Genomic DNA, 10,988 nt, shown 5'->3' on the forward strand with positions numbered 1-10,988 from the left:
TACTCCGTTTCTTACCCTTTCCCTTCCTCCTCTTTCTACTCTTCCTTTTCCTCCTCCACCTATTCCTTTTTCCCTCCCGTTTCCTCGCCACCTCCCAATCCTTCTCCACTGCCTTACATTCCTCCTATTCCCCTCCTTTACATACTCTTGGTGATGTAGCAGGTGTAGGCTACGGAGACAAGAGAAACTAGTGAATCCTTTACTGGGTGAATTAGAACTGCCTTAAATGTGGCCCGAAGCCTGTATTTATACCGCAGGTTGATGAGCTACCCGCGGTGTACAAGTGTATTGGGTTGGGTCAGGTCATCCAGCGACGGGGGCACCGTTGACGCCCAAGGGAGGATGCGGAAGACGGTAAAGTTAGGTCGCGCCGTCCACGTGGTGTACAGTGAGTGAGGTTAGACCGTATCGTTCATGTGGCCTCACCGTCCACGAGACCTCAGGGAATTTGTACAATGCTCTCCCCTTCAAAATTGCCTTGGCTTCAGAGGACGTCCCGCTCGCGAGAATTGGAAGGACAGTGTCGCTGGTATTCGAGGTGGGCTGGTTTCAGACGATCGATGGAGACCCAGCCTGGCTTGCCGAAGACAGAGATGTGGAAAGTCTTGTCTTTCCGTTTGAGGACGAGGCGGGAGCCAGTGTAGGGTTTCGTGAGTGGTGGTGTGTGTACGTCGGTCCTGAGGAAGACAAGTGTAGAGGTGTGAATATCTTTTGGCAAGTATCACTTGACCTCTCGGTGATGTGTTGCCACACATGAAGCGAAATTATCGACGGTTTGCCGCAGTTGCTGTAGGCTCTCGGAAGACTCCTGTGGAGGGAAGAATTCTGCGGACACGACGAGCTGCTGGCCGATGATCATCTCCGCTGAAGGCACGTTGTAGTCGTCCTTGATGGCTGTCCAGAGGTCAAGGAGTATCTACAGTAGTTGAGGAAGCCAGGAGTTGTTATTGCAACGTGGGATAAGAGATGCACGTTGGGTTCGTTAGACCATGCCGATGACTGCAGGGCTGTAGGAGGTAGTGTGAAGGGCTGTGGTACCCAGGAGTTCAGCGAGGTCCTGCCACAGACGCGACGTGAAGGATGTTCCTCGATCAGAGGTGATTTGCTCTGACAAGCTGATTCTGGCAGTCCACCTAAAGAGGAGGGCTGTGATGCAGGAAAAGGCAGTGGTGTCCTTCATGGGGATGGCCTCCAACCAGCGGGTCGATCTGTCGACGGCGGTGAAGTGGTAGCGATGGCCTTCTGACGGAGAGAATGGGCCGACGGCGTTAATATGGTTATGAACGAAGCGTCGTCGGGGCTCATGGAATGATCCGGTGTCTGTAACTGAGGCGATAAATTTTGCTTTGTTAGTAGGTGATGGAGGATCTGGCCCATTCCTTTGTGTCCTTGGAGATACTGTGCTAGATGAACTTTTCCTTCAGGAGATTCGCAGTGACGCATCCTGAAGGGTGTGACAGGCCGTGCATCAAACTGAACACCAGGCGTTGGAAAGCAGCGGGGATGAGGGGTGGTGGGCGGCCAGTGCTGATGTCATAGAGGATGGTGTTCTTATCGTCGAGGGGAACGTCCTGCCACTTGAAGGACTTGATGTTTGTCCTGTAGGCGAGTATTTCAGGGTTCTTTGTTCCTGGGACATACTTAATGATGCAATTAAACTAAGCAATAGCAGGAATGTGGCGACGCTGTTAGACGGACCAGGCGGCCTGCTGCTTCGTGAAGGCGTGCAACATAGGTTGGTGGTTGGTGTTGATGATGGAGGTGCCTTCTAGGAGGCGGCGAAAGTGGCGGACGGCGTAATTGATGGCGATGAGTTCTCTGTCAAAGGTGCTGTAATTGAGCTCGGCCTTAGAGAGCTTCATGCTGGAAAAGCTGAGGGTTTTGGGGTGGGCCCTGGACGATTTGTTCGAGTGCAGACCCTATGGCGACATTGCTAGCGTCCGTTGACAGTTATAGCTGGGCACCTACTGTGGGGAAGGAGAGGGTGGTGGCACGGGCGAGGACAATCTTCACGTTGACGAAGACAGCTTGCATGTCGAGGTTCCACTTGAGGTCCTTCGGTTTTCCGTGAAGAGCGTTGTATAGTGGGCACATCGTTTCAGCGGTGTTAAGGAGGAAGTGGTGGTGAAAGTTTGCCATCCCGATAAACTATAGGGCTTTGATGGTGGTGGGTCTAGGAAACTTCTCGACTGCGGGGACTTTATCCTGAAAAGGACGAACGCCGTCAGGAGAGATGAGGTGTCCCAGAAATAGGACGGACTTTGTCCCGAAGGCGCATTTGTAGTAACGGACAACTAGGTCGTTGTCCTAGTGATACTGGAGGGTGATCTGCAAGTCATGGAGAAGTTGATCAGGCAACTCGGAGAACACCAGGATGTCGTCGACGTAGCAGACGCAGAAATCGAGGTCGCCAATTGGCGCTGGAAGGTCGCGCCTAAGTTTCGTAAATCGAAACAGTAGTTAAAGTTGTACGTTCCGGAGGGGGTGGTGATGACGGTATTCGGGATGTCATTTGGATGTACCAACACCTTGTTGTGGCCCTTCAGGTCTAGTTTCGAGAAGATCTTGGCTCCCTTGAGGTATGCGGTGACGTCGGTAATATTCGGAAGTGGGTAGTGGTCAAGTTCCGCCATTATGTTCAGCTGTCGGTAGTCTCCGCAGGGTCACCAGGAACCGTCGTTCTTCTTGACGAGGTGGAGGGAGGAGGACCAAGGGCTGGGGACCTTTTGGCAAATACCCAGCATCTCCTCTCCTGGATGTTTCTTGGCGGTGGTGAGTTTCTAAGGTGGTAGGCGGCGGTATTTGGCAAATACTGGGGATACAGACGTCTTGATGTAGTGTTAGATACCATGTCTAGCTAGAGTTTGTGGCGTCTGCCGCAGCTCAGGCTCGAAGATGTCGGGGAATTTAATGTGCTGGCGGGCATAGGGATATCTAGCGTCGATGATGGCGACCGCAGGTGGCTATGATGTTGTTTGCAGGTCGTTCAGGCTGGTGTAGTTACGAATACCAGGTGGTTGTTGGCGACATCGACCAGCATTCTGTGGTGGACGAGAAAATCAGCACCGAGGAGGGGTGTCCGGACGTCTACCAGGATGAAGTTACAGAAGTTGGAGCGACGCCCGAAGGTGAGTCGCAGTACTGTGTACGTCGGTGGTGACCCTCACACCGACGTCTTTAGGTGACAGGCATTCTGCTGCAGATGCAGGGAATGTGGATCTGCAGGCGTCGGTGTTGACAAAGAAGCAATAACTGGAGGTATTGTCGATAATTTAAGGGCCCATCGAGCCTGTGGAGGCCACCATGATGGACGATGACCTTTTTAGGTGCGTTTTTTTTCCAGGTGCACACTGGTTGGCAGTTCCTAGCGAAGGCGCTGTATCTCTTGTAGTAGTAGCACAGGTTGTGCGGAGATGCGGTGGTTTGGTTTCGTTGTTGTTGGTATCTACTGGCTGGGAATGCTTCTATGGTGGTGATCTCGTCCTTGTTGACGATATCGTCGGCAGCGCAGGCGTATTGGTTCCTTACTGTGGCAGCCTGGGCGTCGGTGAGGTGGTCCACCTTCAGTGAAACTTCGTCTATGGTCATGTCCTCAGCGTTACCGATGACGGATCGGACGGCCGCTGGTAGGCGCAGGAGCCACATCTGTCGGAACCTGTCGATAAACAGCATCTCGAGATATGGTGCTTTTGATTTGATGTACCCCTGTAGCTCTTAAGAGTTGAAGGATTTTTGCGGCTCTAGAGGCTGTCGACGGCGTGAAATCCTGAAGCAGGTACTGCTTCAGGGCGTCAGACTGGATGACGTCGCCGTGGCAGTCGAGCCATTGAGAGATATTGCTGGAACACGTCCTTGGGGATCGCCTCGAGAACGTAGTCCGCCTTCGTTTTGGTCGCGCTGATTTTCTACAGATGGAACTGCATCTCCGTCCAACGAAACCAGGAAGGAGCGTCGATCGTGGAGAAGGGTGGCAACTTCAGGGAGACGGCGTGGACAGCGTTGACAACGGGCCACGAGGCGCGGGAGTTAGTAGCGGTGGTGGGGGCAGCAGCAACGATAGATAGGTTCATTTTGTCCCTCCGGGTCATCATCGGTGTAGCGTGTTTAGGCTACGAAGACAAGAGAGACAAGTTAGTACTTTATTTGGTGAACTAGAGCAGCCTTACATGCGGCCCGAGGCCTGTAGATATACCGCAGGTTGGTGAGTTACCGCTGTGCACAAGTGTTGTTTAAGTCAGGTCAGCCAGAGACGGGAGCAGCGGCGATATCCATGGGAGGAAGCGGAAGATGCTATGGTTAGGTTGCGCCGTCCACGTGGCGTGTAGTGAGGGGAGGTCAGGTCGTGTCGTCCATGTAGTCGCGCCGTCCACGTGACCTCAGGGAATCTGTACAGTGGCAAGCTAATCTCGCGCAGTCCGGCTTGTCCCTCATCCCCACTTCTCCCCTCTCCTCCTCTCCCGTCCAGTCTACTCCCCTCCCCTCCCCTCCACCTCTCCTCCGCTACCCTACCCTCCCCTCCCGTGCCGCCGCCTCCCCCTGCTCCCCGACACTCTTATTGAGCCCCATATTTCACCAAATATCGGAGTCACGATTATGGCCTTTATCTTCTCTTCCTCTTTTTTTTCCCTAATCTATCTGATTCTTATTCTTCTGCTTTTCCTGTTTCTCTTTCTCCCCTTCCTCTCGTTGTTTCTCCTTTTTTCTTTTTCCCTTCTCCCTTCTTCTTCCTCCTTCTCCCTTCTTCTTCCTTTTTCTTTCTTCTTCTCCCTTCTTACTCCCTTCTTCACGTTTTCTTTTCCATCCTTCTCCCTTCTCCCTACTCCCCTCTACGTTTTCCCTTCTCCCTTCTTCTCCCTTCTCCCTCCTTCCCTCTTCCTTCTCCGTTCTCCTTTATCCTTTTCTCTTCTCTCTATTCCCTTTTCTTATTTTCCTTCTCCTTATTCCCGTCTCCCTACTTCCTTCTACTTTCTCCCTTTTCCCTTCTATCTATTCCCTTTTCTCGTTTTCTCTCTCCCTTCTCCATTCTCCCTTCTCCTTTATCCCTTATCCCTTCCCCCTATTCCGTTTTCTTATCGTCCCTCTCCCTTCTTCTCCCTTTTCCATTCTTCCGATTCCCTTTTCCCTTCTCCTTATTCCCTTTTCTCGTTTCACTTCTCCCTTCTTCTCTTTTCTCCCTTCTCCATTCTCCCTGCTTCCTTTTCCCTACTCCCTCCTCTCTAGCCCCTTCTTCTCCCTTCTCCCTTCTCCTTTCTCCTCCCTTCTTCTTTCTTCTCCTTACTCCCTTTTTTACTCCTTATTTCACTCTCCTTTTTTTTTCCTTCTTCTTCCTTCTCTTTATTCCTCCTCCTTGTTCCTTCTCCTCCTCTTTCTTTCTCTTCTCCTTCCTTTCCTCTTTCTTCTCGTTCTATTTTTACTTCTTCTCATCCTTTTCTTTGTTCATCTCCCTTTCCATGTTATCCTTCTTTTCTTTCCCAGTTTTTCTTCTTTTTCCTCTCTCCTCCGGCTCTCTTCTGTTCTCTCTTCTTTCTCTTCTCGTTCTTCTTCCTCCTTTTTTATTTCTGCCTTATTTTTCTTCACTTTTTTTTTTATCCTTTTTTACTTTGTTTCTTTTGCAAATTTTCTTTTACCATTGCAAGGCAAAATAAAAGTCTTAGGAGCAGATGCACCAATGAAACGTCGATTTAATGCCACCATCTACTACCCACCACACACACCCAACCCCACCACCACCCCCACTTGAACACAGTCACCACCGGGGGACTTCCTTCAGGCGAGTAGCGAACGCGGGACAGGAAGAAGTCACCCGACTGCTTCCTCATCGAGAAACACCGCCGCCGCCACCTAATCTGAACAGAATCCCTTGACGTCATCCATAATAGGCACTATTTGGATGATCCTTTCTACACTGTGACGGCCCCATAGCTGAATAAAATTGTCTGTCGGCAGTTTTGGTAGAACTGAACGAGTTAAGTATTCTGAAAAGAATCGTCTGGCCAGCCGCCACTTGGTCTGCCAAATCGCCTACCACCGATGTCTGCCGCTGTCTTCGCTGCCTACCAGGTCTGCCTACTGCCAGGTTGCCTGCCAACTGCCAGTTTGACTGCATACACACTCGTCTACCACAGGTATTTGCTGCCACATGATCGACTGTCGCTATGTGTCAGCCAGATCGCCTGCCACCGCTGCCTGCCAGTTCGCCTACCATGTCTACCGTCTGCCAGCTCGCCTGCCCACCAGGTCGACTTCCGTCGCTGCCTGCCAGGTCGTCTGCCGACTGCCAGTTCGACTCCCCACACTCTCGCCTACTGCCGTTACTTGTCTGCCAGATCGACTGCCGACAGTTGTCTGCCAGATCACCTGCCACCGTGATTGCCAATTCCCCTACCAGGTCCGCCGTCGCTACCTGCCAGGTCTGCCGGCTGCCAGGTCGTCTGCCGACTGCCAGTTCAACTTTCTACAATCTCGCCTACCACAGGTATCTCCTATCACTTGTCTGCCAGCTCGACTGCTGCCACGTGTCTGCCAGATCGACTGCCACCATAACTGCCAGTTCGCCTACCAGGTCTGCTGTCTGCCTACACTCTCGACTACCACAGGTATCTGCCGTCACTTGTCTGCCAGATCGGCTGCCGCCGACTGCTGCCACTTGTCTGCCACCGCTGCCCACCAGCTCGACTGCATTCGCTGCCTGCCACGCCTGCGACTGCCAGTTCATCTGTCTACACTCTCGCTTACCACAGGTATATTCGTGGCCTACCGCCACTTAATCATTTAGCAAACTAGAACTGTGAGCGTTCCCACCTTGACCAACCCACACGCTCAACGGAGATCACAAGGTCCCGCACCTCGATTCCGATAAAGCTAAACGACTAGCAACATCGACTGTCAAGTCCACGACGCCCTAGCGTGGCCTAATGCCCCACCCACTAACCACAACTATTCTCAAATGTCTATCTTTTCAGGGAGATGTTGCAGCCACGCTCCAATGCTACCGTACGACGTGATCCCAGGACGCGTTGCAGGTACGAGATCCCCTGAGCAGCCTCCCGAGATGCACCAACATCTTCGACGTCATCAACGACGTACGGGACAACTCCGGTCCCACGGGGGTAGCCGAGAGCCCCAAGGCTTTCTACCCTTTGGCAAACGGACTGCCACCTGCTCCTACTCCTGCAGTCTGAGGGCCAGCTCCACCTCCGCCTTCAAATTCCAGCCCAGTCGTGAGGACAACTCCCTTGACGATTTCTTTTCGAGGTTCCATACGACTTCACTTCCAGCCCCGACTGCCGTGAGAGTGTGTTAGGAGCACTCCTCACTCCTGGTCCTCAGTCCTTCTCTGTCCACGGCATGTTAGACGGTGATATATTTATTACGACGAGTTAAAGAACATGATTGAAGAAGATATAGGTCTAGATTCAAGCTTTATCATGATAAGAATAGTTGCAGTAGTAATGGTAATAGTAATGGTGAGTAATAGTAATAGTAATGGTGGTAGTAGTATTTATGTTCGTATGAAAAGAGGAATGCAGGTGTTGTCCAACAAGAGAAGGAAAGGCACTGATCAGTGTTGCGTGTGTGCGTACGTACGTGCGTGCCTGTGGTGATCTGGGAGGTTCCCTTTTAACCTCTTCACCACCCTGGCATACCTCGTGCGTTTTCATCTGCGCTGACGTCGGTCGATTTTAGTCTTTTGGTGGGTTGAAAACGGTTGTGCCAAGTCCTTCAAGATGGCGAGACCATTCGGTTATTTTGTTTTGGCTAACAATCGAGGATTTTATTCAAATGACGAGAGGATCAGTCTTAGGGGTCTAAACATTCTGGCATCTTGACCTCACTGGCATGCTGTATAGTTACGGTATTTTTTCATCATTCTTCATTGGTCGCTCGTTTATCTATCAATCTTATCTATTTCCTTGTTCATTCATCTGTTTGTTTTATCTTGTTTCACTTCACTCTATCTTAATAAAATTTCCTTTTTTACCATAGACAATTATTTTTTTCAGTAGAGAAAAAAAAAATTGAACTACGTGTCGTCTTGTCCTTATGTTCTGTTCATTCTATAGCTCATGGGATATTTACTAAAGAGCAAATCATACCTGCTATTGTAATTAACAATATTTCTGCTCAAAAACACGAAGATACCACATTACTCGCGAAGAGCTGGAAAAGAACACGAAAATTCTGGAAACATGCATGGACCTTAAGATATTAAAAATAATCGAGGCCCTTTACATCAAGGACAAGAACCCAAGTTTGAATATACAGGCACTCGATTTATTAGCACTACCCAGCATGAGAACACAGGGTAGGCCAGAAGCCTGAGAAGATGTAAAATTTAATCTTAATTTTGATTTATGAACATCCTCAAATTATCTAGTGATCTCCCCCAGTCAATGTTTTTCCTGAGGTCAAATGCCAATCATGGGTGACACCTGTACCGTTCCCTGAAGAAGGCTCAGTTGAGCTGAAATCCGGATGGGAGATTATGACCGCCTACGCACAAGTTCTACAGAGATTAAACTCTGCAATGCGGCGACTAGTGAGATCTACAGAAACTATCAGCAAGAAAATGATCAATGCAGAAAATAACATCACCTTCAACAAAATATGACGAGGAAATTTGAAAATTATCAAAGAAAAACTGCATTTCAATGACTACATGGTAAGATGAGTGAGGAAATCTCTGCCAGATTAAGATAAACGGATTTTCTTTTCCGGTTGCGTAAGCAGGCGACCCTCCGTCCACGAATGTATTCTTAACTTATTTCCACTGCTCACACTCTCTCCAGCCCCCACCCCTGCCACGGAAAATTTTAGTGTGCTTCTTTGCACTCCTCAGTCGGAAGACCTCGATTCTAGATTATCGCGTCGAACCTACCTACTAAGTATTTCAGCGGCTTTGACCCATCGTTTTTCGCTCATATTTCCGAAATAATCATTCACATCAGCATGGTATATTAGCACAGCCTAATTCACACCCTGCCCTAATTTTTGACGTTATAGTGCATTCACAAGTGTATTTAATTACGGTGTTTACTCTTGATATTAAATGTGTCGTAGCCGACACCCGTGAAGTAAATCGAACAAGTGAAGCTGAGATACACGAGGTAGTTTGTGATGACGTCACGACTTCACCTGTTCGATTTACTTCACGGGTGTCGGCTACGACACACTTAATATCAACAGTAAACGCCGTAATTAAATACACTTGTGAATGCACTATAACGTCAAAAATTAGGGCAGGGTGTGAATTAGGCTGTGCTAATATATCATACTGATGTGAATGGTTATTTCGGAAATATGAGCGAAAAACGATGGGTCAAAGCCGCTGAAATACTTAGTAAGGTCGTACTGCCAACCGAGAAAGGACAGTGTGCCGACCAAACTTAAGCCCCCAAAGTTGGTGCGAAACCACCTTTATGCAAATCAACGCTCAAATCCAATTCCACATGAAGGTGCGGCTCCGAGGGGGCCGGCACCTGGTCTTCGGAGTGGACGCTGAAACTTACTTTATTCTTTCTTTTTTTCCAATATCAACATTCTCCCCCCCTCTCTCTCTCTCTATCTATCTATCTGTCTATCTGTCTATCTGTCTATCTGTCTATCTGTCTATCTGTCTATCTATCTATCTCTATCTATCTATCTACTTATCTTTATTAAAAAGCAGGTCAATACACCAGCGCCTGCCTTCCTACACCTAACCGGAGACATGGAAACCAACACAGTGCCATACACGCCCTACATGCACAAAACCCATACACTTCTCACACATCTATCAAACGAGTCACCTTCACGTACACCACGTTTATTAACAAAAACCAATACATAAAGAACTGGAGATGAAGCCGACATAAATCTATACACACAGCAAAAAAAAAATTAGTACAAAGACACACTCCAACCATACTGCAATTAATCATCAGCACTATCAATAGCAAACACACATAACTGCCTCAATTCCTACATAAACACAACGTACACGTAGCACTTTCCACACTCACAGAATACACAACAGTTGGGGAATGAAACCGCCAATAAAAAAAGGAGGACTCCTAATATTAATGCACAACAGCATACCATTCCCAACAAAACAAAAGAAAATAAACAATCACTAACAGACACCACACTTGAAATAATCGTGTCCAAACACAGATAAAGAAAACAAACTTACATCACAAATAGTTGCATACCACCCGCCACATCAGCCCATTGGGGCTACATCTCACAACTCCAACTACTCCACTCACTAAGAAATCACACACTGGCAGGTGACATGAACGCGCACCATCCAATTTGGCTAAACACACAAACAGCATAACAAAGGGGGAAACAAATTACTGGAACAACTCCCCAACTTAAACATGCTAAATTTCAGCAACCACACCAGACAACCCCGTCAACATAACCAACAAGAGACTACCCCTCCTTTTAAATACAAACAGCAAAAACCCACAGAATAAGTTAAAACTACTACTACCACTACTACTACTACTACTACTACTAAACAAAGGGAAAACAAATACACAGAAAGAAGAAAAAAAACTGGGGAAAACACACAAGTAAAATAGATGTAAAACAATAAACAAATGTGAAGAGCTATGAAAACTAATAGAAAATCTAAAATTAACTCATACATCAATCCTAAAGGAGTTGAAGCAGCCCTAAGGAAAATGCTGTCATCAAAACAACAATATAATCAATATAATATCACGAACAAATACTTCTCCAAAACAAATTAGAAGCCTATAACTCTAGAAAACAGAAAAATAACTCAAGATATACGGAAAATTACACTAGACAGATACCATCCCCCTTCCCCCAACTTTCTCCAACAAAGATGTGAAAAGAGCAATAAAGAAATCTAAAAACTCCCACATAAGATCTCATACCCATCTAAAACACAGCCTAGATACAATAAAAATTTCGACTGATACTTTCAACCATTCCTGACTGTTCAACAAAATTCTATCCGTCTGGAAGATATTACA

At 48.0% G+C, this 10,988-nt stretch overlaps 1 protein-coding gene across 1 annotated transcript; it reads right to left on the reverse strand.

Annotated features, from left to right (window-relative positions):
* Nucleotides 1–484: 484 nt before the first annotated feature.
* LOC143020162 (uncharacterized) lies at nucleotides 485–2,139 on the reverse strand. The gene is made up of 6 exons (XM_076176325.1): nucleotides 1,969–2,139; nucleotides 1,699–1,919; nucleotides 1,475–1,599; nucleotides 994–1,326; nucleotides 726–894; nucleotides 485–677 (listed from the first exon to the last, which is right to left on the reverse strand). The coding sequence occupies exons 1-6, from the start codon at nucleotides 2,137–2,139 to the stop codon at nucleotides 485–487; spliced, it is 1,212 nt and encodes a 403-aa protein (XP_076032440.1).
* Nucleotides 2,140–10,988: the final 8,849 nt, after the last annotated feature.

This window comes from Oratosquilla oratoria, chromosome 39 (assembly GCF_046742065.1).
Source record: "Oratosquilla oratoria isolate Oo_2021 chromosome 39, ASM4674206v1, whole genome shotgun sequence".
Lineage (NCBI taxonomy): Eukaryota > Metazoa > Arthropoda > Malacostraca > Stomatopoda > Squillidae > Oratosquilla > Oratosquilla oratoria.

Coding starts and splice junctions, on each gene's coding strand:
- LOC143020162 (XM_076176325.1), bottom strand. CDS start 2,139: ATGGCAAACTTTCACCACCACTTCCTCCTTAACACCGCTGAAACGATG. Junction 1,920..1,968: donor CCACCCTCTCCTTCCCCACA/GTAGGTGCCCAG, acceptor ATGTCGCCATAG/GGTCTGCACTCGAACAAATC. Junction 1,327..1,474: donor TTTCCAACGCCTGGTGTTCA/GTTTGATGCACG, acceptor TTATCGCCTCAG/TTACAGACACCGGATCATTC.